Raw genomic sequence first — 27,956 nt, 5'->3', positions numbered from 1 at the left:
GAGACGTGCCAGGACTGCACCTTTGAGTGGCCGACAGCACTCTATTGCTGACTTCATGCCTCCATTGCCTCATCCATCCCGATGTCTTGCTGCTGCTGCTGATGATGATGATGATGATGATGATGCTGAGATTGATATATAGTCGACCATCGACATGACTATGTTGTACTTAGAACTTAGTATTGCCATTCTGCATTTTTTGCATTTTGCATTGGTATGGATGCTCGTTTAGTAGCTCCACTACCACAGCTCGTTTGTATCAGGTTTTTCACAGTCTCATAGACCCATCGGTCTTGCGAAGACTTTAATAAACTCTCTCTCTCTCTCTCTCTCTCTCTCTCTCTCTCTCCCCCCCCCCCCGCGGTCCGTACCGTCCCATCTGCACCTTTCCGTCCGTATAGCCCGTCAGCCCTTTGCCTCAGCCAACAGCAAACACACAAACCCTAACCCCGAGTTGGGCTAAACTCCCAACCCAATCCGGGGGTAAGGTTCAGTTAGGGGATTCAACAGACAGCAAATTATGGACTGGCCTACCCTCTCCTCCAAGTCCCCCTCAACTCCTTCAACCTCCATCAAGACTCGGTACTCTACAGTTGCACCCATGACACCCTCTCCTTATGCACGGCATTACCAACAAGAAGGCTCAAATGCGACCCATCCTTGAGCAATAGGATCAGATTTTTTATCTGTAGCAAGCAATGAGAGAGCTACGATTTGAACTGGCAGGAGTAAAGGCTCGACTTCACATTCTAGAAGGGCCTGGTAAGCAAGCAGCAATTGATGAGGCTGTAAAATCTTATAAGGATTCCCCCCCTATCCTCTCTACAGTCAAAGATCTTGTTCATATTGAAGTACAAACTGCTAAGAAGGAAGTGATTGTGGAAGTGGACACAAAGCCAGTAAGTCTCATATTCAAGCAGAGATTAAAGAACACGAAGCTAGAAGTGATAATGCGCTGGAGATTAGAATAGGGGGACTCCCAGAAGATTAGTACAAAGAGGAGGACACATATAGTAGTGAAATATTGACAAAGATCAAAGCAAGCTTGCCCAACATTGAACGGGTGGATGATGATGAGTAGGATGATGACGACTCCACGCCAACTTCTATTATGCACTATAAAGGTCATGCAATTCTTACACTGAAGTCAAAAGATATGCGGATCAAGCTCCTTCGACAATCTTACAAGCAAAAGGGTACCAAAGTATGGATAGCAGACAAGCTCAACTCAAGACTAAGGCAACTGAATTAGTCAGGGCTGCTAGAAAGGATGGGAAATGGGCAGTTTACCATGAAGGCGTAGCTCTAATCAGAGAGTTCAAATCAAAACCAAAAGACTCTCAGTCTTAAACTGATCTACGGCTGTTTACTCTTTCATACTATTATGTAGGTACTCTAAAATAATGTGGGTTGCTTTTGCACTCCTTGGGACCTGCCATGTGCCCTCCCTAAAGTAGATGTACTAGAGGGTTTCTTGCTGTCCCATAGACCTTTTGGTCTCCAGCGGACGATAATAGACTCTCTCTCTCTCTCTCTCTCTCTCTCTCTCTCTCCCCCGTTCGTCGCTCAGCTCTCCCACTCGTTGCTCAGCCAATCGTTTGTCCCATCGTCACCCATCACCGTTGCCTTAGCCGACGCCTACCTCGCCTTTGTTAGAATTATTGTTATAATTTAGCAGTGACCAATGTAATGTAATAAGTAGGTTAGGGACACTTTTCCCTCACTTAGAGGTTTTTCCCCCTCACCACAATTAGTTCACTAACTACGGTTAGTGAAGGATAAGGTTTTGTCACTTAGACAAAACCTATCAATCTATTCAGTTGTAATACACTCATCTTATTGCAACTATCATTTTCAGCTCTCTCACTCTCCTGCTCCTACTCTCACACTTTGCTCTCTCCATATTCCCACATTTGGTATCAGAGCAGGTTGACCCTGCTCCCTGCTCCTTGCCCGAAAGCTTCAGCCCGCTCCTTGTCCGTACAGTCCGTACATTGTACGGATTGCTTCCGTGCAACCTTCGTCAGGAGTCCGTACATTTCTGCGCCTGCTCCGTACAGCTACTTCCTCAGCTCCCGTCCGTACTGCACGCGCCGTTCTGCCGTACGCCGTACAACTGACAGTAGCGCCGTACGCCGGACAGAGTCTCAGCTCCCGCCTGTACTGTACTTTCTGCATCGCCATACAACCGTCGTACAACCTGCGTTGACTGATTCCATACCAGCCCGTACTATACCTACACCGTACCTGTCTGTACCAGCTCTTTGTCCGTACTACTGTCCTTGGTTGCCTTCCGTACAAGACGTACGGACTGTTCCGTACAGTCTTCGTACCTTCCGTACATTCAACGTACAGCTTGGCCGTACATTCCGTACTGTTTTGCCGTACAACCTGCAACACACAGCTTGTCTGTACAGTACGGCCATCCATACCTTTGTCGTACAGTCACCGTAGAGGCCATACATCCATATGTCAAATGTACTATTAGTTTCGTACTAAAAGTTTCGTACATTTGCATTTGGCCTTCTGAGCAGGTTTCATTCCTGCAGGCATTCTTGAAGTTGGTCGTCTGGCAGATATTTCTTTACAGATAGCCATTGTTTGGCGTAGTTCTTGTAGAAAATTTGGGGCATTTTGTATTCGCGGGCAGACATTGCAAACACTTTGCAGGTGTTGAAGAAATTCGGAGCTGCACTTGAAGCAAGCATTGCAGACAGATCTGCAGATTTGGTCTGAAATTTGGGGCTTTTGCTCGGAAATTGCAGATTTGGGGCTTTTAGTAAATTTGCCCCTTTCTGGTTGCAATTTCAAGCCAGAAATTGGGGCTTTTGTGTTGGGAGAGCAATTTGACAGGTTTCAGTTCACACTGCCTTTCTGTGAGTGTTTTGAAGCACTTGTGGTAGGTTTTGGGAGAGATTGGATGCTCTAGTAGATTTCTGACAGAGACATTACAGAGATTTGAGTTGCATTTTTAGCCAGTGTTTGGCTGTTTTGTTTTGGGATTTGTGCACTCCATTCCCAGCAAGGGAATTCAGATTTGCATTTGCTGTATTTTCTTTCTCAGACATGGCCCAGCAAAATCAGAATGATTTCGGTTTCAGTGGTCTCTCACAAGAGGATAAGCTGGATGGTACCAACTACTCCCTCTGGAGTTTTATGGTACGCAATATTCTGATTTCTCATAATTTATGGGACTATGTAAATGGGGATGAGTTCCAGCCAGCAAATGTGGCACCTAATACCCCTCCCCGACAAGGAGGAGGCAGAGGTCATGCACAGGGTACAGCTGCAGCACAAGTTATTGGTGCAGTTATACCTACCACTCCAAAGCAGAAGAGATGGGATTCACGTGATGCTTTAGCTTTGTCGTGTATTTCTCTTTCAATGAAAGGATTCATCATTCCGCATATCCGGTCGTGTAAGACCTCAAAGGCAGCATGTAATATTTTGGAGAGCATGTATGCAGCTCGGAATGATGCCACGGTGTCTTTTTTTAAAAGAGAATTGTCTCATACACATATGGAAGAGGGTGACTCCATGTCTGTGCACCTCACAAAGCTACAGGATTTACGAGAGCAGTTGCTGAATATTGATGAGATCATTCATGATTAAGGGATGATTACCACTACTCTGAATTCTCTTCCTGAGTCTTATCTTAGCTTTCATACCTCGCTGAATTTGTCGTTGAGGGGGGGTGCAAATCCTCTCAATTTTCAGGAGTTGATAGGACTTCTGCTGCAGGAAGAGCAGACCAGGAAAAACATGGCTTCACGAGCAGGTGAACATGCCATGCTTTCAAAATTCAAGCCTAAAGTAAAGGGACAGGCAAAGACTTCAGCAAATCAGCCTTCCAGTGGTTCAGGACAGCCTTCTCAAAAGGCTAAGGGTGATGCAGGTAAGCCCAAGAAGAAGAAAATATGTCATTACTGCAAAAAGCCAGGTCACTACATTGGAGAATGCAAGAAAAGGCTTCCAAAAGAAAAGAAAAACAACTCCGGTATGGCTGTCTCAAATTCAGCTCCTCATGCATCTGACAATGAGCAAGCTACAGCCAACTTTGTGGAGCACGACTATGCCTTCTTGTCTTGCATTTCAGACTCTCAGTTGGCTGCTCGGGATAGTACAGCCACTTGTAATGATGGATGACACTTTTGCTTTTCTAACATGCAGTTATGATTCTTCCAACGATGCATCAGCTTTCAGTGTCAATTAGACACAAAATACATGGTATTTTGACAGCGGTGCCTCAAAGCACATCACTTCCAGGAAGTGTCTCTTCACATCTCTGCATCCACCACCCGTTGGTAAAAAGGTCACATGTGCCAACAACTCCTCCTATTCAGTTCGTGGTACAGGAGAAGTTGAACTTACAGCCATTGATGGTGAAGGTACGGAACGAAGAGAGAGAGAGAGAGAGTGCAGGTACAAGACGAGTCAATTGTTGAGTAGTCACGTCAAATCTTACATAACTTGAAAACACACAAGTACAAAGTACTTGTACCTAGACCTAGGACTAAGTGTCCTATGTGGCCTAGAAGGCACTAACACTATAAGTGCCTACACTTATCCCTACAAGGCACATACCATGGCCTATAGGGCATCACTAGAACCACCAGAAGATGGCCTACAAACCCCCCTCCATGGGATGGGCTGAAGTACTCTGGAAACGTCTCAGAATACCTGGTAGTTTCTGGTCATGGTGGCACATGTTCATCCAAAAGGATATAGCCACCTATGAATGTACAAGGAATGTCAGATCATCTAACAAAGGGAACCAAGTGTCAAGCCTGTCGGAAGACTTCGAACTTGGGACGAGGAAGTGCCTTTGTAAACATATCTGCGATGTTGTCCTCTGTGGGAAGATAGAACAACTCTGTCTCCTGCTAACAACCGCTCCCGAACATAATGATAGTGAACTTCAATATGCTTGGTACGCGCATGAAACACTGGGTTACGCGCAATGGCCAAAACACTCTGGCTGTCAGAGTAGACAATAGTGGAGGATGTCTGGCAAATACCAAGATCTTTAAGTAACTGTCGAAGCCAAACACACTCTACTGTAGCGGTGAAAGCTGCCCTGTACTCAGCCTCACAGCTAGATGTGGCAATCGTTGGTTGCTCTTGTTGAGCCAAGAAATACATGAATTGCCAAGCAAAAAACAATTGCCAGTATGTGACACTCTGGTGTCGGAACATCCTGCCCAGTCACTATCCGTGTAAGCATCCATGGTAAGTGAACCCTAATCACCGTAGAAGAGGGCTAAATCCTAAGTGCCTCTGAGATATCTGAAGACTCTCTTCACTGCCTGCCAATGCTGTGAACTGGGCATGTGCATGAATCTGCTGAGCTGAGATACTGCATACTGCAAGTCAGGTCTGGTGTGACATAAATAAATAAGGCATCCGACAGCCTGCTGATAAAGAGTGATATCACATGGTGGGCTCCCATCATGAGCTGAGAATTTGAAGCCAAGGTCCACTAGAGTAGAGATTGCCTTGCAATCCTCAAACTGAAAACGATCAAGGAGCTGTCCAATATACTTGGACTGAGACATCATGATACCCCCCTCAACATGAGCAAACTGAATGCCCAAATAATAATGGAGCCGTCCCATGTCTGACATGTCAAAAATCTGCTGCAAATCAGCCTTGAAAGCTGCAATTTGCTGAGTATCTGGGCCCGTGATAAGCATATCATCCACATATAAAATCAGCACTAAAAAATCAGATCCACTCCCATGGAAATAAAGAGTGGGTTCTATGGGACTATTCTGAAAACCAAGGGATAGTAAGTGTGCATGAATTTTGGCATACCATGCCCTGGGTGCCTGCTTCAAACCATAAAGGGCTTTTCTAAGCCGGCATACCTTATTTTCAGAATTAACAACCTCAAAGCCAGGAGGTTGTGTGACATAGACTTCTTCCTGCAGATCCCCATGAAGAAAAGCGGTCTTGATGTCAAGTTGGTGCACTTGCCAATGATGATGGGCTGCAATGGCAATGACACATCGAATGGTAGTAATCCTGGATGTGGGAGCAAATGTCTCCTCAAAGTCAATGCCTTGTTGTTGGGCATACCCTTTTGCAACAAGACTGGCTTTGTATCGATCTGTGCTGCCATCAGATTTCCTTTTTAATTTGTAGACCCACCGCGTTCCAACGGCATGCTTGCCAGGTGGGAGATCTACTAATTCCCATGTGTCATTTTTGGCAATAGATTGTAACTCAGCTTTCATTGCATCCATCCACTCTTTGCTGTCAAAAGCATCTTTATGGCACAAAGGCTCTTCATTGCAAGCTGTAGCAAGGAGTGCAAACTTAAGAAAGTGACCATGCTGTCTATTCCATGATCTTGTCCAGGCAGCAAAAGGCTGATCTTGTTTGCTGTCCCTCAATGTATCAAGAAGCCATCTGGGAACTTGCCTTTGCTGTCTATTGACAGCTCTTTCTTCAATGACTGCATCATGAGTAATGGGATCATTTTGTGCTGGAAGAGAAACCTGCAAATCAGCATGAGGTTGGGGCTGATTACTGCTTAGTGGAGGGCCTGCAGGAGGCTCATGTTGCTGCTCAAAATCCTCCTCTGATGATGGCAGAGGTAACCAAGATTCAAAGGCATCAAACATGTCAACATCTGGCTTTGCTTTGCAGTCCACAAGAGGAGAAGCTGAATATTCAGCAAAGATCACATCTCTACTGACAATAATCTTCCCAATATTTGGTTGATATAACCGATACCCTCTGCTCTGTTCGCTGTAACCAATGAATATGCATTTGATTGCCTTTTCATCAAGCTTATGTCTCAGCTGAGATGGTACATGAACATATGCAAGAGACCCAAAAACTTTCATGTGTGAAAGTGAAGGCTTCTTGCCTTTCCATGCTTCATAAGGTGTAATAGTCTTTAATGCCCGTGTAGGTGATCAATTCAGCACATAGTTGGCACACATTACTGCATCAAGCCAAAATTTATTGGGCAAAGACTTGGCCTTAAGCATGCATCTGGCCATCTCCATTGTGGACCTGTTTTTCCTTTCAGAAACAGGATTCTGCTGAGGAGTGTAAGGAGTAGTGCGTGAGTGAATAATGCCCCGTGACGATAGAAATGCATCAAACTCCTTTGACATATACTCACCCCCCCTATCTGTGTTGAGGGTGACAAGCTTGTTTCTTGATTCATTCTCAACCATATTCAGCCATCTCTGAAAGCATAAGAAAACTTCAGATTTGGCCTTCAAAGGATATACCCAGCAATACCTTGTGAAATCATCAATGAGAGTCATGAAATACTTGTATCCTCCAATGGCATTTGTCCTCATTGGGCCAGTGGTGTCCTTTTAAGGATATACCCAGCAATACCTTGTGAAATCATCAATGAGAGTCATGAAATACTTGTATCCTCCGATGGCATTTGTCCTCATTGGGCCACAGTCATCACTGTGTACTAGCTCCAATTTCCTTTGTGAGAGTTTTGGACAATTCTTTTGAAAAGGAAGTCGATGCATCTTACCCAAAAGACAACCCTCACACACATGTTTGGAAACTGTGTGAGTCTGAGGTACACCATTTGCCATCTGCTATGAATGTAGCTTTGCAAGAGCTCTATAATTGAGATGGCCCATTCTCTCATGCCAAAGATGAGTTTCAGCAAGCTGTGAATCTGAAATAGCCAATGCTTCAATAGAAAGTGCAGCTGGATGATGATCAAGGTGATAAAGCCCTTTTTGCAAAGTGCCGGTGAGAACTATGGCATTGTCATCACGAAGATCATATACTAGGCATCTGTAGCCATCAAAAATTACTCTGAAACCTGAAGTAGCGATTGCTGAAATTGAAATCAAGTTGACTTCGATGCCAGGTACAGAAAGAACATTTGTCAGAGTGATAGGATGGCTGGAAATGGATGTGAGCTGCACATCTCCAATTCCTTTTACAGAATATGAAGCATGTAACAGTCCCCCCTTGAGGTGCATCAGCTAGAGAATGAAACAATTGTCTGCAAGATGTGACATGCTTGGAAGCACCACTATCAAAGTACCAGGACTGAGCATCATTAGCAGTAAAGACTGCATCAACTTTGGAGGGATCAAATGAGCAATGGACAGCCCATGCCCAATCATACTGAAGAGCATGTGCATGTGAAGCCTCTGCTGGCTCATGGGATTCAATAGCATGTGAGGCATTAACTGTCAATCCTGCTTTCTTTTTCTCCGAAGCAATGCGCTTCGTGCATTCTGAAATGTCATGTCCAGGCTTGCGACAATAGTTGCATCTTTTCTTCTTTCCCTTATCTGCTGTATTTTTAGATGCATGGGAGGAATTGCAGCTGCTATGCGTAGAGGAATTGCAGCTGCTATGAGCAGATTTTGGCTTGCCCATAGGCTTGGAAGCCTTGCCTCTTCCTGTCTGTTGTGAAGCAAATGCATGATCAGGAATAATGGCTTGTCTGTTAGCTCTACTTTGCTCTTCCTAAAAAAGCAAAGTAACTAGCTGGTCAAAAGAATAGTGGTCTGGATTACCCATGGCCACTAATCGAAGGGTTGTAGCAAACCCTTGATATGTATCTGGCAGTCCATTCAATGTGGTACTGACAAGCTATGAATTTGGCACCACCTCATCAATGTTGGCAAGCTGTTCCATGAGGTCCTTGCCCTTTGTCAAATATGCATCCATTGACTCACCTTCATTCATATTCACTTCCTGTAATTGCCTTCTCAAATATGCAACACGAGCTTCATTGCGTATCTGATAGAGAGAAGCCAATTTATCCCAAGCATCCTTTGCTGTCCTGCAAGACCGGATGTGTGGAATAATGATTCTCTTGCATGATAAAGCAATGCATGAATGTGCATTTGCATCTCTTGCATCCCATCTTGACTATTCTTGAGTTGGAAGAGCAGCAGCAGGAGTGCTAGAGGAAGAGACATCAGGAGGAGTATCCCCTGCAGAAGAACCAGCAGTAGAAACAACCACTGTAGCATTGGCTGGCCTCATATCAGCCCCAGAAACAATATTCCACAAATGCTTTGCAACAAGAATATGTTTCATGAGATAAGACCACATCGGATAGTTGGTACCATCCAACTTATCATCTTCACAAAGAACTCCAAATAAATCTTCATTGTTCCCAGCCATAGTAAGTGTGATACCCTGAAAAAGACCTGAAAACCCAAAAGCCTCAAGGCTATCACTGCAAAAAGCTGGCTGTCCCAAAAATGACAGCAAATTTCTGACCCAAATCAAAGGGCAAATGCAGATCTGACCCAAATGTGACTGTGACAGGCAATGTTCACTGCAAAAAAACAGCAAATTTGGCAAAAGCCCCAAATTTATTGAGGGCAAATAGGCCAAAAAGAGGGCAAATGTGGAAAAGCCCCAAATTTTGCAAATGTGACCCAATGTATGATAATCTGACCCAATGTCTTACAAATCTGACTCAATATCCTGCAAAAAAAGACTCAATGTCTTGCAAATGTGACTCAATGCACTGCAATCAAGCTATATGGACAGCTCAAGTACAACGTACGGCTGTACTATCAGCTTAAGTACTGTTGTACGGCTGTACGGACGTACGGTGTACCACTGAAGGTATGGAGATCTGCGTAGGACTTGTACTGCAGGTAAGGTACGGAGATCTGCGTAGGACTTGTACTGCAGGTAAGGTACGGGGATCTGCGTAGAACTTGTACTGCAGGTACGGGTCTGTACGGGCAACGCAAGTACGGATCGCGTGTACAACGCAAGTTGTACACGTACAATCAACGGATATTGTACACGGTACAATATCCGTTGGTTGTACGGACGTCCGTACTGTTGTACGGGCAGTACGGACCAGAGGCACAAGAAGCGAAGCTCTGCTCTGATACCACTGAAGGTACGGAACGAAGAGAGAGAGAGAGAGAGAGTGCAAGTACAAGACGAGTCGATTGTTGAGTAGTCACGTCAAATCTTAGATAACTTGAAAACACACAAGTACAAAGTACTTGTACCTAGACCTAGGACTAAGTGTCCTAGGTGTCACATAGGACTAAGTGTCCTATGTGGCCTAGAAGGCACTAACACTATAAGTGCCTACACTTATGCCTACAAGGCACATACCATGGCCTATAGGGCATCACTAGAACCACCAGAAGATGGCCTACAGATGGCTCAACATTCAGAATTTCTGATGTCTTGTATGTGCTTGGTATCACAAAAAATCTACTTTCAGTGTCCACTCTTAACAGAGCTGGATTTCAGGTCATTTTTGAAGATGACAAGTGTGCAGTCCATGACAGAGAGCATGACTATGCCTTGAGATTGTTTGGCACTTTGTTACGTGGTCTTTTTCAGCTTGACATGTATGAGAAAAGACCAGCACATGCTCTTGCAGTTTCCACTCCTACTGCTGCTATGCAGAATGCGGAGTTATGGCATGCCAGATATGGACACATGCATTATGGCAGCTTGATGATGCTTCAAAAACATGCCATGGTTGATGCATTGCCTCCTCTTGAAACACCTCCTCCACATGCCTGTGAAGGGTGCATTCTTGGTAAAATGCACAGATCTCCTTTTAAGAAGGATGGATCAGTAAAAGCTATTCGAAAATTACAACTTATCCATAGTGATGTCTGTGGTCCCATGAGGACTCCATCATTGGGTGGTCATCTTTACTTTGTCACTTTTATAGATGACTACTCCAACTACACTTGGGTTTATGGGCTGAAACGCAAATCAGAAGTGTTTATGGTTTTCAAACACTTTGCAGCCATGGTTGAGAATGAATCCGGACTCAAGATACAGACATTACGCACAGATAGAGGAGGGGAGTACTTGTCTGCAGATTTTGATGCTTTTTTGAAAGACAAGGGCATTGTACATCAGCTTACAGTGAGGCTAACTCCTCAGCAAAATGGCAAAGCTGAGAGGAAAAATCGTACTCTTATGGAGATGGACAGATGTATGCTAAAAAGCAAAAAATTGCCTCACAAATTTTGGCTTGGAGGTCTCATGTGTGCCAATTATGTTTTGAATCGGACACCCACAAAAGCTTTGAAGACCAAGACTCCCTATGAAGTTTGGCAAGGGAGAAAACCTTCTGTGGATCATTTCCGTGTCTTTGGATGCCTTGCATATGCTCATGTGCCCGTTGAGTTTCGGCATAAGTTGTCTGATAAGGCAATCAAATGCATTTTTGTTGGGTACAGTGCAGAGAGCAAGGGCTACCGTCTCTACAATCCTGTCACACGCAAGATTATTGTCAGTAGAGATGTTATATTTTCAGAAAATTCAGCTCACACTCAAGCTGAATTTGATTTGCCTTCTTCTTCCGATGATGTCTTTGAGGGGTTACTACCCATTGCCTTGGGTTCTCCTGCTGATATATCTGATGCAAATCAGAATTTGCAGATACCTCAACATGCTCCAATTCAGCCACAGGATGTCTTACCACCTCCACAAGCAGTGGAAGAGGTTGTTCAACAAGAAATTGCAGATATACATGGAGCAAAAATAGTCCCAAATTGGCTGTTACAAACTCTCAGGGAGAGTAAAATTGATGCTCCATTACCTGGCAGAACTCGGAGTGCAGTAAGGCATGGGGGAGGTGCTCTTTCAGTTGAATCAGCTTATGCAGGTACTCTTCTTGATGAGGAGGAACCTGAGACATTTGAAGAGGCACAGGATAATGTGCATTGGATGAATGCCATGCACGATGAGTTGCAGTCCATTCAGAAAAATCAGACATGGGAAGTTGTCGATTTGCCACCAGATAAACAAGGGGTTCTACAGATCGCCAATTATGGACTGGCCTACCCTCTCCTTTGTTGGGAATATTGCAGCAAAAATGGCAATCAGCTGAAAAAAGGGCTAAGTATGAGTACTATTGTATGCATGTCAATCCCATTTATTGGGACACCTACTCCGAGGAAGAAAATGCACAAAAATACATAACTATGCCCATACCTGCAAATGCAAGGAGAAGCACTGCACTCATCCGCACCCAATCACACTCTGGAGATAGAGAAAGGTGCTTGGGGAGATGTCTCAAGGGAACAAAGATTTTGCAAGCTGTGTGACCAAGAACAAGTAGAGACAGAAGCACATGTCCTCCTTACATGCACACGGTATGCCTGCATAAGGAGGGACTTTAATAATATTACAGAGGAACACGACACCCTAGCAAGCTTGCTCTCACATAGCCATATAGCCACTCTGGGTAAGTATATTGCCAAGGTTCTTAAATATCGTGAATGTTGTATTACTCAATGTATTTCAAAATAATTGTTCTCCCCCCCTTCCATAAAAGGAAGGAGACACTTGTATCGTGACTTTTATGGGTCCCATGGGTCGGTATTTCGGCCCCCAAAGGACGGTAATACATTCTTCTTCTTCTTCTTCTTCTCTCTCAGTTTAATCTGTGAACAATGAACAATCTCATGACGACACGGAGCTATGTAAAGGCCCTCGAAAGTGCAATGATAGCCTAAATGGCAGGTTCACCACCCACGAATACTTCGGAGGTTCTGACTCACCACAGGAGGGAGATGAGAGGAGATAGTGGAATACGAGGGTCAGGAGGTGCAGCTGTCCTTTTCAAAGCACATCTGAGACCACTTGTATCGGTGGTCTGTAAAGAGAACCATGCACGACACATGTGGGTGCGAGTTCAGCTAGCAGATACAAGCCCGATCTTCATTGCAATGTGTTACTTTCCCCCAGACACATACCTTATGCACGAGGGGTCACCACTAAAGGGCACAGCCCATATGAGACTATTCATGATGACATCACAAAGCTCTCTAGACAGGGGGACACTCTCCTCCTTGGTGACTTCGATGCACATACTGGGAATAGACAGGTTGGCCTGTTAGATTTCGATGAGAATTCCCTCATAGTACCGGAGATGGATGCAGCAGAGCTAGGGATCCTAAGGCAGTCGGCAGATGCAGATGCACCAGTTACAGCATATGGGAGGTATCTACTCGAGTTGGGGGCTATCCATGACTTGATCATATATAACGGTCTATGGAGCTGGCCATCATCTGGTGGGCTCACTTGTTTCCCACATGGCGGGGGGAGAAGTGCTATGGACTACCTACTTGGCCCACTAGCCTTTGCCCCACGGATACATGATTTTACTGTGCCTCCTCCTCCACTTGGGGCCGACCACTCATACCTTGCCTTCTGTATATCGGTCGCCATGCCAACCATGAGGAAGGCCCCCTGCCACTCACTCACATTTAGATCCATTTTGACCGTGCTCTTGACTCAGTGTGTGTGAGCCACCTGGCCTCTGATCTTCCAGTATTACTTGGAGAGGGTATGGACCTTGCACATGCATCAGATACCCTTGTCTCAACGATACAAGATGTTGCCACCGTGTCCTTCCCCACAACACGATCTTCACGTGTCCCAAATGGGAAGATGCCCCAAAAACCATGGATCGACAATGAGTGTAGAGAAATGAGAGCCCACCTTACACGTGAGCGAGCACTGGGACACTTGACTTCATCGGAGGCACAACGGAACTCACGCCAAATGACACGGCATAAGAAGCGGGCTTTCCTCACACACAAGATGGATGAGGTGATCAGATCCTTTCACAAAGAAGATCCTACTACGGGATGGAGGCTCTTGTCGCAAGGGAAGTCAGGAGGGCTTCTTTCTTCAGGGAATGGAAGGATTCTCCTTTCTTCTCTAAGACTACTACAGGGTTGAGGTGGCACTTCGGAGTGAAACAAGGCTGCCCCATCTCACCAACTCTTTTCGGGCTTTATATCGACGAGATCGCTTCTTTTGTCGACCGCCTAGGTGGAGAGGGTTCGCTTCTAGCTCACTTGATGGTGCAGATATTGTTGTACGTAGATGACATAGTCCTCATATCATCCTCAGCAAAGGGACTACAAAAACATCTAGAGGCTCTAGAGATGTTCTGCATAGAGAGAAACTTGGTAGTTAACCTTGGGAAAACCAAGGTTATGATCTTCAACACCTCGCAAGCAGTGTCTTGTCGCCATAGCTTCACTGACCCATACAAGTACGGCACGACTCACACAAGGACGGGGTGCTCTGGCCTGCCTACAGAGGCGATGCTTCTAGGCACACTTCCTAGACCGTCCGACGAAGGGTTGGCTTTTCGACACGCTTGTGAGACCGACTGCCATGTATGCAGCACCTTCCTGGGGGAGTGATATTTCAGCGACTGAGTGGAGGAGATTTGAGAGGCTACAAGTGATTATGGGATGCAGGATGATTCAAAGTAAGCCCTCAGTCCCCCATCAAATGATATAGGCAGATATTTTAGCGACAGAGTAGAGGAGATTTGAGAGGCTACAGGTGATTATGGGATCCAGGATGATTCGATGTAACCCTCAATCCCCCATCAGATTATATAGGCAGAGTTCGCCATGAGCCCTCTCCAAATTGATGCCATCTTTCAGACAGTAACGTTCCTCCACAGAGTCTGGGCTTTACCCTAGTGGAGACTACCGAGGTTAGCATTAGAGTCCTCAAGGCGACTAGCAGAGAGCAGTGTTGATACAGCATGGTATGCACGGGTATCCACATGGTTTGGTAGTCACATCCAGATGGACAGACTTCCCCTTTCAGTACAGCTTCGATGCACCACCCGAGATGATCCCACGAGATGAGAACCATATCATACAGTTGGACCTTCTCCAGCTCCATACATCGAGGGCTTGGGGGGGAGAGGAGCTCCCCACCAAGATCCAATTCTACCATGACCACTTCCTGAGGGTCTCGGAGCATGGTCTTGTCATCAGACCTCAGTACCTCAAGGACAGGAAAATCCCACATACATTGAGAATCGCCATCGGTCAGTTGCGAGTCTCGTCACATCAGTTTAGGATTGAGGCAAGGAGAGATGCGGGCATTCATACCCAGAGAGAAGAGGACTTGTACACTATGCCAGATGGAGAAGATCGAGACAGAGAAGCACTTTCTGTGTGTCTGCCCAGTCTATTATGAGATATGAGGATAATATCACTGCCTCTTCCAGGAGAGGCATGGCTTTGGTTCACTTACACGGTTGATCCATTTTCCTGATCAGGTCTGTGTTGGGCTCTATCTGATTGAGATGCGACGACAGAGAGATATACTGATGCGATAGACCAGAGAGCAATAGGGATTGAGGCCACAGGTCACTGAGATCGACAGAGCACAAACACTTGTTACAAATTTCTATGCATCTAAGTCAGCTGCCGGCAAGGCTGAGGGAGAGGAGCTTGATGAGATGAGAGCATCATGGACTAGCAGTGGGAGTCTCCACCATGATGCTACCAGACGAGAGACATGCGCTCCACATGCGACACAGAGAGAGCTACGCACGATCGAGGTCCTTTCGATCTTAGCCCTCCTCAAAGGTGACTGCCAGAGACGAGGAGTCACCCTTGATGGAGCCCTCCAGATACAGAGATCGAGGAGACCACGCCCTCCACCACATCGAGAGACAGCTCGACAGACACAGATATGAGAGCTTCTCACATCTGATCAGAGAGCCACTAGGTTACCTGGATATATGGAAATTGGGCATGTACTAGGAGAGTTAGCTCTGAGCACCTGACACTCTCCTGATATTTTGCTACTTCTACTATTTTGTTCAATAGCTTAGCACTTTAGCTGTCAGCAAGGGCCTTAGTGAGCCCTTTGCTTCAGCCCTTAGTGGCTTGTATGCATTAACTTTTGTCTTTGCATTTGTCTCATAGGCTCGCACGGCCTCCCGCACACGTTAATACATCTCTCTCTCTCTCTCTCTCTCTCTCTCTCTCTCTCTCTCTCTCTCTGCTTTGTTGTTTGCTCTTTGAACACAAACGAAATCTTGTGATCATCACCAAGAAAATTTTTGGGGGATAGGTCTCATAGTATATATCAAGACGCATCAAAGCCCAAAGAGGGGGTTACCCTCTATACAAAGGTACACATTGTTGTCCGCATACCAATCAGATACCTACACCGGTGGGATAATAAAAACCTACGTGTACTCGGGGATGCATTCTCACATGCTCAAAGATCACTATGAAACCGGCAGCCCAAGCATGCTTGACTAGAGAGCATGCACCACTAGAAAGACTGGAGCAAATATTTTCAAGCACACCTTCAGCACATAAATATGAATCCTCCTTTTTGACTCGCTAGTCTAACAAGCATGGAACCAGACACATTGGACATTGGTTTCCCCCTTTTGTTATTTAGGGAAACAAGAGCATATTATGATCATCAATTCGTTTTAGGGTTTCAAGGCTGATCAGCAATTCGTTTTACGGTTTCAAAGCTGAATACAGATTCGTTTTAGGATATTTTGTTCGGTGTCAGTGGTATCAGAGCGAAGGTTCACCACTTTCCTTGGTGGTGACAATCCAAGAACAGGAGAACTTTGTGGAAGAGTGACTAATCTGCACAGATAGATTAAGTTGTTGATTCTGCAGTCCAGCCTTGATCTATTTCGTCTCTTGAGTACATCATGGCCGACCCTAGAAAGCTCGAGAGTTGTGACTTTGGATCCTTTCCAATCGCAAGGCAACTGAGTGATGCAAGTTTTGATTTCAATCATAGTGCCTGTAGAGTCGGGTTCCAGTGTTGTTGATATATGGTTTGATCCAGAAATATATATGCCAAAGCTATACATTACTATTTTTTAAGATGGGACTGACCCGGATATTAGACAACAGATTCCCCCTTTTGTTATTTAGGGAAACAAAAGAAACATATATTTGGAGCATATTATGCTCAAGTATTGTGATTATATACAAGGCTGATCACCAATTTGTTTTAGGGTTTCAAGGCTGATCAACTCGTTTTAGGGTTTCAAGGCTGATCACCAATTCGTTTTAGGGTTTCAAAGCGAATACAAATTCATTTTAGGGTTTCTAGTCCGGTTTCAAGCATCTCTATATGCAAGAGCTTTTTGGGTGGTACACCTGAATGGGCAAGCTTCGAGAGGTTTGACGTCATGATGCTCTCTCTCTCTTGATCTGGGGCGAGAGTTGCACTCCACAGGATATTAAGGTGCATAGATCATAGCTCGACACACCGAGTCCTTGCTTCATATTATTACATACCTTGATTGAGCCTGACAATATGGCTGAGGACTGACAAAGACTTACCATGGACAGCTCTCTCATCATCCATGCAACTCACAGCCAAGGGAGATGAGTTGTGTTGGTATGGATGGCAAAAGAAAGATGCTACCATGGAGGACTCTCTCATTAGTCATGCAACTCCCAATCAAGGGAGATGAGCAGTGTTGCTAGCACATGTCATCAAATGTTTTCATTCACATGGTATACCTATCAGTCATTTAACTCCATAGCAGTAGTCCACAGATGCTGCTTTCTTGCACCTGATAGAGCTAGAGATGTGCACACAGGTCACTAGATGTTATGTCTATTGATCACCTCAGTACTCCTTAGCTACTCCTTTCTTGCACCTGACAGAACTCCCTATAATCTGTCATATCTACCTTGGAGTGTATGCACAATGTCAAGCCAGATACAAGTGACTGTCTCCACGACAGAAGTCCTCTGCTGATCAATGGCGCGGCTGCATCTGGCTGTCTATATATACCACACAATGATGCTGGTAATGAACTCCCATCTGTGGCAATGACCAGGAATCCACTCTGTCGCCGTGTAGTCTGGGATGTGCATAGGTGTGATCTCCTGTCTTGTGAGGCCTATAGCAATGCTCCCCTGAAAATTCTCATAGCCACAAGGTGGTCCTCTGTCCATCACCCAGGCAGCTGTGCCCCAGGTCACCACCATCTCTCCCTGTATGCCAGCAAAGACCAATCTCAAGGCTCCCCTCCAGACCTCCTGCCCAGATCACTGTTTGATTCCCTGATGATGACTTTCAGGCCACTGTTTGATTCCATTCCCTAGGTTGAATAAGATCTCATAGATAAAGAGAAATATTCCCTTACACTAGCAAATGTTTAGAGCATAGAGCATTTTGTCCATCCTTTGCCTTTATATAAATGTCAGAGAAGCGGATGACATTTCATCCAACCTTGACAAATTATGTATGTATAAAACCTTAGACCTACTCAATGAATGGAAATTTTGAAATCCAGGCGAGTGGTCCTGTCCCAAGCACATGATGTCTCAGAAAGAGGACATACCAGTATCACTGGCCTCCCTTTTTATAGTATGAATGATTTTGAGCTTACTGAGCATGAAGGAAAATCGTTTTGACAGTACAGAGCTCACCTCTTTGTGTATAGCATTATGACATGTAAGCTTAAAGTCTCTTGGCCCAAAAACAGAAGAAAAATAAGACACAGAGCTCAATAGCTTTTCAACAAGTATACCAATCATCGGCACATGTGTGACATCAACCAGGTTTGCATCCAGCATATAACAGAAACGTACCAATGGAGTCTCATTTCGCTCGCCAATCATTAACAAAACTGCTACCATACAGCGCACTTGATGCCATAAAAATGCAGTCCCCTTCACTTGAAACATCCAAACCTCATATCCAGCCCATCTGTAATGTTTCAAAACTATGCCACGTCATGAGTCAACATCATACCAAAACCTCTCTTGTCATTATTTTTTATGTTTGCAAAAACAAACATTGGTTTCAGATTCAAAAATACTTGTAAAAAGCAGTTGTCTTTGTCAAAATTTATTGGGATGGTTTTCAGGATCTCCAAAATACGCTGCAAAATGTTTTAACCCATTAGGATGATTCAGAGGATTTGCAAGAAGTGGAAGACAGGAAGTAAACCACAGAGAAGTCAAATATTACCAGTATGAGTAATCACTTGCAAGACATTATCGAAGGACAAATTCACATTTGTTCAATTCTTTTAACAGCATATACGATAAACAAAATTCCATTTCTAAGTTCCTAATCGGTGTTATTAGAATCAAAGAAAGAGCATGGAGTTAGTTGCATGACACAAAGCCTGAAAGAAAAATTTCACAGCTTAACATAGGCAGTTGTCTCCAAACTACAATTACTAACAGACTTGACTCCAGAGAAAAGGAATGATAAACATATAAACAGAAACTGTGAGGAAGTGTTAACTTTCCCTTCAATTTTACTATCTGCCATCACAACTGGAACTGTGAGAAAGAGTTTTTTTTTTTTGGGCAGAAAAAGGAGCTTCTATTAATGCTTTGAAAAAACACCCTGCAAGTAAGCTTCCAATAGAGCTGCTGAAGGTGAATACAAAAGAGGAAACCCGCTATTAGCCAAGCAGGGTTCCGTAGGGACCAGCTCACTGCCTGGGACCCAAATGTGCCATGCAGTAGTGCTAGCCACAGTCTCCCAAATGCTGTCCTCTGCAGCAACAATTGCGCGGGCTCGTGAAGGGGGGACTGCGTCCTCGATCTCAATCCAAGAGACCACCTGGCCTCTAATCCTGTATGCAGGTGAAACTGGCTCAATGGAGAAAGCATGGCCCCCCTCTGTGAGCCAGGCCACCCGTCCCACTGCCTCCTCTGTGTACTAGCAACAATCTGTGCCCAAATCCTCTATGCCACTGCACAGCCCCAAAGACAGAGTGGTATATATAGTCTCAAGCACTCCCTCTGTACAGCAGTGACGGCGGCCATCCACTGGCATCTGCTCCAGCCAAGGGCTGATGGGATGGCCTCCGTGTGCCGCCATCCATAATAAGTACGAGATCTTCTGTGGTCTGAGGCTGGACCACAGACGTGGCCAGAAGCGGGAGATGACCTCCCGTGGGACACCATGCTCTAACCAGTGGTGCGCTCTCGAGGAAGTCCAGGCCGCTGCCTCCAGCTGCATACTGCGTCCTATGTGGGTCATGTAGGAAAAGAAGGATACCTCCTCCACCATGTCTGAAAGCCCTACACGCGCCGGCCAAAACCACTCTCCCGGGTCCCACTGAAGGCCATAGAGGGGTCGCCCCTCCCAGATCCTGAGACGCCAAACTGCTCCCTCTGGCCCTGAAAGGATTGCAACCGGATCAATGTGCCACTCCCTACCAAAACAGCCCACTACCCTGATCCTCTGCCAGGAGCTCATCCTTCTGGTGTATGTCCGTCTCGGGCTGTAGGCGGCCTCTTGGCCCTACTCTGTAGAACATGTGGCAGGGGGCCCCAAGAGACTCCCGAAAAAAGAACACTCTGAGGGGGACACCTATCAGCGAGAACTGGCCAGATCAACAATCGGGGGTCCAAGGACTACGTAGTGACTCCCACCATGAGTTTGGAATCGCTGCATCAATCTCTGTCATCCTGGTGGCCGCCCCTCTTAGGTCAGCCAATGCCTGTGTCCTGCCCTCTAGAGCTCGCGGTAGCTATCTCCAGGCTCCGAAGAACCTCACAGGGCACACTATCCCATTGTGCTCACCCTAGCATGCGACCCTCTACATCTCTCATCTCTGGGTGCCAAATGAGGGGCTGTCTCTCAAACTCTTCCCTGCATGAGGGGCTAGCGTGAATAAGACCCGCAGACAATCTCCACCACACCCTAAAGACTCCACATTAGCGGGGAGCGTTTTCCTGTGAGAGGGGCCTCCGAGAAGATCCATCTATGGGACTGTTGCCACTATCCGCCTGTGAGGGGGTGTTCCTGATGATACCTCTTTGGAGAAGTAGCTTCCAGGGTTCTATGCCTAGGGTGAGCCCATGGATCACTAGCTTTCCCAAAAGGGCTCCGCTTTGCATCTCCGGATCAATGATACCCAACCCTCCTCGTGCCTATCGTAGAATAATTGCCTGCCACGCAACTCTGGCTCTGAGGTATTCTGTGTGCCGTCTGATCCCGCCCAAAGAAAGTTACAAACCAATCATCTGAGAGCTACCCCATGCATCCTCTATGACAGCACCAATAGGAGGCTATAAACCAGCCAGCAGCAAGGATCTGGTTGATGATCAGCGCTCTGCCTGCTAAGGAGAGTTTGGCGAAGCTTCAATATAAAAGCTTACATCGGACACTCTTTAGCATTGGGGCTATCTAGTGCTCTACGGAGATGTCAATCTCACCTGACATCCTAGGTATTCGTTGTCTGCCTGCACGGAATCAACCGGAAGCCGAAGGCCGCCCCCCAATGTGAGACCTCCTGAACCTCCTCCATGCCTGTGAAATAGCCAACAGACTTGGTCCAGTTGATCTTCGCCCAAGAGGCCTCATAGTACGTGGCCAAGGCTTCCCTCATTGCCTCTAGGCTCGCTACAGAAGGCTGTCCCCCAATGTCAGACCTCCTGAACCTCCTTCGTGCATGTGAAAAAGCCAACAGATTTGGTCTGAATGATCCTCGTCCCAGAGGCCACCGTACATGGCCAAGGATTTCTTGACCACCTATAGGCTCGCCACAAAACCCTTTACATACAAAGTTGTGTCATTTGCAAACTCTGAGTCCATAAGCTCCTCCAGCTAATCGAAAGTCGCATCCTTATAAGGCCAGTGGCCTGGGAACGGAGAAAGTAGCGCAGTGCCTCAACAACGAAGAGGAAGAGGAAGGGGGCCGGGGGACAACCCTATCCAACCGCACCGAAAGAGAAAAAGCCTATCCCGCATGCCCTCCAATGACCACCTGGCTAGAACTCTCTGCGTATAGAGATGAGACCCCTATGATCCATCTCCCTAGTAGAGCCCATATGCTGCACAATGCCCTCTACGAAAGACCAATCCACCCGATCATACGGCTTCTCAAAGTCCAAGAGAAGGATAGCAAGAGGACACGCCTCATCTCCAGCCCCATCGACAGCCTCCCAAAACGTGTGAGCACGTGTGGTGGTGGATTAGGAGCTGCAGCCCATCCAAAGCTACTACAAATTGGATCTACTTCGTGCAGCCATGGCAATGCGTCATGGCTGCCATTTAGGGTGGGTGGAAGACTTGAGAAACTCATGAAGCACATGCTTGCCTATAAATTCAAAAGCTCCCACAAGCATCACATCCAATTGCTCCTCCATTTTCTTTGGAACTTAAACCACAGTGCTCCCGCTTCCGAGTCCTTGCTTTCCTTCTACCGTGGAATAGAGGCTGCCCTTCGTGACTCCGATAGTGCAAGTGGGCTGTACTTTAAGTTGCTTTTCTTTGTGTTTCTTTGAGTTGCATGGCAAACTGAAGTACGAGGAGTCTTTCCACAAAGCTATGTCCCTTCTTAGATGCTGAGTTGTCTGAAGGGCAGACAAAGTTTCCTAGCTTGCTTAGAATTCTCCTCCAACACCAATTTCTTTTAGCTCTGTCTGGAAGAGCAACCGCAATCACCTTCCCATCTAGAACTGGAGTAGGGTGTAAGAGGCACACCATTCTCCTGTTGATGCTTCTCGCCATTCTCCAGTTCATGTGCGACTTGAATTGGCTTCTCATAGTAGAGCTGGCCTTGCAACAATGTGAGGGCCTGCTTGGGAAGCACCGCATCCTTAATCATAGTAGGCTTGCTACATACGAAGAATATGAAGTGATGCAAGCGCAACCATGACCTTGGTGGCCTATCACTGAAGCCCTGCACATGAAGAAGACTCAAAAGACTCCTATAGCTTGGATCTCCTATTTGCGAATCTAATTTCTTGCAGCCAAGCCATGCCTCCTGACAAGAGACTTCCACAAATGATTGCGGCTTTCGATGCCATGCCATAGTTTGCTACAGCAGGAGGCCAATGCTAAATCATGGCCATAGTTTGTTGTAGCAGTAGGCCAATGCTAATTTGTGGCCATCGAGATGAAAGAAGATGACTTCCACAGCTACATCGTCATATAATGGACACTCGAATCTCTTTTGCCTCCGCCATTGCTGTGGCTGATGCGCTCCTTCCTGCATTCTATCTCGCCCAGGATAGGATTGCATATGTGAAGCATCCATTGTAGACAACCCCTGCAAAAGCTTTGACCACACGACGTGGTGGATGACTTGAAGCATATATGTAGGCAGACTCTGTACAAAAGCTCTTCCCTCAAAGTTGTCGCATGGTTAAAGTAGACTATCTTGCAAGAGTTCTCATGGAAGGAGCATTGGTCTTCTTCACAGAAAGGAATGATTCGTTTCAAAGCCTTCCGGTCTCCAAAGTGTTGAGGCAAGGCTTCCTTAATAGGAAAAATCCAAGACAAACAGAAGACTCGCACAACAAAAAGAGATACAAAGCTGTATATCTCCCAATCGGGGCAGCATCTATTTTCAAGAAGCTTTGACCAAAGATAAGGCAATTTGACATGAGAACAATACAGCTAGGATGCAAGGACTACTTCAACAACAATGGCCACAACAAAGAAATGCCAAATTCATCTCGAGACAAGTTCGATCTTGCAATTGATGAAACCATAGAAATCACAAATTGCAATAAATTTCAAGAACTTCATACCCAAGGATTTACTTATAGACTACGTACATAAATCCAACTGTGTGATAATTTGATGTAGATTCTCCATATATTTGTAGAGTTTGTATATGCATGCTATGCGTTCCATGTATATTCCATGTGATTAGCAATGAGGTAAATGCAGAATAGCAATGTGTTTCATGTATATTCCATGTAATTGGCAATGAACTGCAAGTGGTAATAGCAACTGGTGTGGGTTAAAGTTTGTGCGGTTTGATTGCAAGTGACACGTATAATTCATATAACAAGGGTTGCTAGGAATATGTAAGCGTCCTTTGAGTTATTTTTGGGAAAGTCTAGTTGAATGCTACAATAGTTGGAGTGCCCATTTATTAGTGTTTTGCTTTGACTTGTTGTTTGTTCTGTCAGCAAACAAACATGGTTCGAGTGGAAGCCCCAAACCCATTCGGTAAGCCGTGCCGGAGCGCTGCAAATTGTTTTTGCACTTATTTTATCGAAGATTTGCCTCATCTTAGATACTTGCCCAAAAAAGAGAGATTCTATTTTCATGGTGATGAGGCTACTTGGGGTGAGGAGACGGTGCCATACTTAAATGCTATGGCTATTATTTGTGTTCCATGGGCATCATAAAGTGGATTGATGTACATTACTTCGTACATGGATTGGCAAGTACCTTTCTTGGTACATTGCCAAAGTTTATTTGTTGGCTATGTGCCAAAAGAGAAGCTTAGAATTTTTTATGGTGTGGAGCGCGTGCCGAGATCCTAGGCTTCCAAAACTGAAATTGCTACTTAGTGTTAATAGAGTTCACCGAAATACTTTATTATTCTAACTTGTAACATTTACTTTACTGGTAGTTAGATATGATCTATTTAATTAGCATTTGAATCTTACGTTCATAATGTTGTTGCAAATACTAAAAGATGAACGGTGCCTGCAAATTCGAAAGTTGTTATAAGCAATGACGTAGATTCTATTGAATGGCTTGTTACTAGATACGCATTGACTTGGGATGACTTAAAAGGAGGCGTCTGTGATTTATGTAAGCTTTTGCCTGGAGCTGGGGGAATTTGTAAAGGCCTTGGTGGATGTTTCCCCAAATTAACACCTATTATTGCTGAGAAGTTGGTTGAATAGGACACAATATATTATCGTTGAAAAACCTAGTACCGGGACATACCTATTACCGCAAAGAAACCTAAGTTTTTCCTTAGGCAAATATGGCACAAGTTCATTTTGCACCCTAAGAAAATTTGTGCTCCCCATCCTGCATAGCTGTCACTAACATCTATTGATGCAACAACTCCAAGACGGCACACAGCGGCCATTACATTCAAGTGTCGCTTACCTATACTAGTATCCCATTCAAATGCACCGCATTGGAAGTAAAGAATCTCCTTGGCTCGATCGTATTTTAAACAAGGGAAGCCTTCAACCAACTTCTTACCAATAATATGCGTTAATCCAAGGAAACATCCACCAAGGCCTTCACAAATTCCCTCGGCTCTACGAAAAAGCTTAGATAAATCACAGACACCTCCTTTTAAGTCATCCCAAGTCAATGGGTCTCTAGTAACAGGCCATTCAATAGAATCTGCTTCATCGCTTATAACAACATTCGAATTACCAGGCAAGACCCCACATCCATTCATCTTTCTATATTTGCAACAACATTAAGAATGTAAGATTAAATGCTAATTGAATAGATCATATCTAACTATTACAAGTTAGAATAAAGTATATATTACTGAATGAGTGATTTTTTGCGCTCAAAAGACATTCTATAATAGTATATCTTTTGCTTTTAAAAAGAGCATAGCAAAAAGAGGTTCTTTCTTATTAAAGAGCATAGCAAAAAGATGTTTACTTCATGTTACATAAAGGCTTCCTCAGAGCCGAGCTCTATTACCACTAAGTAGCAATTTCAGTTCTGGAAGCCTAGGATCGGCACACACTCCACACCATTAAAAAATCTAAGCTTCTCTTTTGGCACGTAGCCAACAAATAAATTTTGGCAAATTACCAAGAAAGGTACTTGCCAACCCATGTACGAGTAATGTACGTCAATCCACTTTACAATGCCCAAGCCATTTCAAGTCGCACAAGAACTGGAGAATGGTGAGAAGCATCAACAGGAGAATGGCACAAGAACTGGAGAATGGTGAGAAGCATCAACACTGCTCTAGTTCTAGATGGGAAGCTGATTGCCATTACAGAGCTAAAAGCAATTGGTGTTGGAGGAGAATTCTAAGCAAGCTAGGAAACTTTGTCTACCCATCGGACAACTCAACATCTAAAAAGGGACATAGCTTTGTGGAAAGACTCCTTGTATTTCAGTTTGCCGTGCAACTCAATTAAAGTACAGCCCACTTGCACTATCGGAGTCACAAAGGGCAGCCTCTATTCCATGGTAGAAGGAAAGCAAGGATTGGGAAGCGGGAGCATTGTGGTTTAACTTGCAAAGAAAATCAGTTGCATGTGATGTTCAACCATCTGATCCAAGATTTCCATCCATCCGACTTGATCCAATGATATGTGCAGCAAAGCACAGTTTCATCTATCCAATGATTGCATGAAATGACAAAGCTTACGCATGAGCCCTTTGCATGAAGATTTTGCATGAGTTGCTCTAATCTGAGTTTATCCTTTGCAAATAAGCCTCTACATTTGAGCTGTACAAGGATGAGTCCAACAGGACTTGGTCCGGGTTTCCCGAGAAGGCGCTGGAAGAGGAGAAGGGAGTGCTTGCTGCGCATGAGCCAGAGCTCGTGCAAGAGCTGAGGAAGCTCCTGTACTCTCCTGATTTGCAGCTTGCTGAACAATTCCTTGAAGCTGATAAATTTGTAGTAACCATGCTTCTCGACTTTATAACGGTGGAAGTCGAGTAGGTTGCACTATTTCGCAAGGAGTGTTGCATACCTGCTAAAATTGTAGATTTTTTGCTGCAATGTGATGGTATCTTCTTATCGTACAGGGTCCTCTAGTTCTATGGAAGGAATTAATAGCTTGCCTCTTCCAAAGGTTTGAAGCCGACTGAAAGCAAAGTTGCCTTGTCTGAAGGTTTGAAGCCTTCTTCAAAGCAAGGTAGCGCTGAGTATAATGTAATTGAAGAGTTTAAAGGGGATTAACCTGCAGGCAACAAGTCTGAGAAGGACATCTATCTGTAGTGTTTTTGGGCCTGTGAATAATTTCGATTTGGTGTCAAGCCTTTTTGTGGAGATCAAATACTAGTCTGGTTATTATGCACAGATCTAGAGCAGCTACGGGAGGTATACGCGGGCTACAAGGATGTTCTTAAGAAAATCCCCAGCACGGAGTACTTTGTAGAAGAGGATCGTGTGTTATCCATCCTAGGCTTGCTGCAGGCTCAACAACATACGATGCATGACATGTTTCATGCTCTAGAACTGTGTTGTGCATGCAAAAATAAAGCAGCATGCATATTCTTGAATCTTAAGTTATATACTTTGATAATTCGATCGAGCTTAAGCACGAGAATTCCGATGGGATCATGACTCATGAGGGGAAAATCAAGATGAGAGCCTGAATCTTTAGACTCTAATCTACAACTGTTGCCTACAGACGAACATGATTGCGCACAGACTTAATTTAAAAAGTGATTTATCCGAAAACAAAACGTGGGACATCCGGCTTTTTCTGTGTGAGGCACTCAACCTAAAGTGTAACCCAAACTGTGGTTACGTAACACATTGACTCAACTACTAACTATGGTTAGGGGTTTAAAACCTTCTACAAGGGAAAAAGTGCCCATAGCCTTTCAATCTAATACTCACCATACAATAATATTTCCAAGAAGTATGTATGTATGTATGCATGGATGTATGCATACATGCATGCTTATAGATACCTACATACGGCAATCAAGGAAGATGCTAAAAAGTTAAATAAAAAGAAACAAAATAGAGGTTTAGTAGTAACAATAGCATAGTCACGCAAGCTTAGACAACTTCATGTGTAGTAGTGATACCCAATTACGACATTCCCAATGAATCTGAAAGCCGATGAAATTGAGAAGGCTACCTATCCTTGCAGGGTACTATGTCAAACGCTATGATTTTACGCTTGAAGTTGTGGACATTCTCAGCATCCATTTTGCAAAAATTTCTGAAGTCGTGCTCCCCCTCAAACATGCATGCAGCAACTCTCATAGCCTGCACACAACATGCATTCTGATTCAACCTTCCAGAATGGTGGTTTTTTCTTCAACGCAGTCATATCAAGCAGAAGGAGGACTAAAATTGCATGATTAGCGTACCTCAATGTCAAGGCCATCATTTATGAAGAAATACTTGTATTCTCTTGACACACAACTAAATCTGAACACCCAATTGCATACATAAGTAGCTGTACATAAATCTTATTTATATATTTATTATCCAACCTTATCACATAACATTTTCCAGCAAGCATGTTAAGGGGTAGAATGTTTGGGCAAACAATCTCTCTCTCTCTCTCTCTCGCCTATGCACACATCAGAGAAAATTTTGATGATAGCAGAGACAAAATAACAGCCAGCCAAAAAGAGAGGAGGTTACCTAAAGGAACTCTTGGAACACCACACCAAAGTAGTCAGACTAGCTATTTCAACAAGTACTCACAACATAGCAAGTTGTGTAAAAGTTTCCTTGTACTAGATGTAAAAGACCACTATTAGTTAACAGTACTCACGAGTCC

At 44.8% G+C, this 27,956-nt stretch overlaps 1 protein-coding gene across 13 annotated transcripts in view; it reads right to left on the bottom strand.

Moving 5' to 3' along the window:
• The window catches only part of LOC147898793 (Pseudouridine synthase family protein), a 126,400-nt gene that overhangs the window by 48,835 nt on the left and 49,609 nt on the right, over window positions 1-27,956 (bottom strand). For 12 of the 13 annotated variants that reach the window (XM_087379786.1, XM_087379785.1, XM_087379776.1 and 9 more), the window contains 3 exons: window positions 27,538-27,598; window positions 27,303-27,433; window positions 18,369-18,486 (listed from right to left, as the gene is read on the bottom strand). In XM_087379786.1, the coding sequence (XP_087235912.1) occupies window positions 18,369-18,486; window positions 27,303-27,433; window positions 27,538-27,598 (310 nt within the window). The remainder of the gene's footprint in view (window positions 1-18,368; window positions 18,487-27,302; window positions 27,434-27,537; window positions 27,599-27,956) is intronic. The other variant, XM_087379788.1, reaches the window with a different exon arrangement.

This window comes from Dipteris shenzhenensis, chromosome 9, assembly GCF_047967505.1.
Source record: "Dipteris shenzhenensis isolate YYH24624 ecotype China chromosome 9, Dip_SZ_1.0, whole genome shotgun sequence".
NCBI lineage: Eukaryota > Viridiplantae > Streptophyta > Polypodiopsida > Gleicheniales > Dipteridaceae > Dipteris > Dipteris shenzhenensis.
Note: the sequence above shows the minus strand (reverse complement) of the source record. Positions and strands in the feature narration are given on the sequence as shown.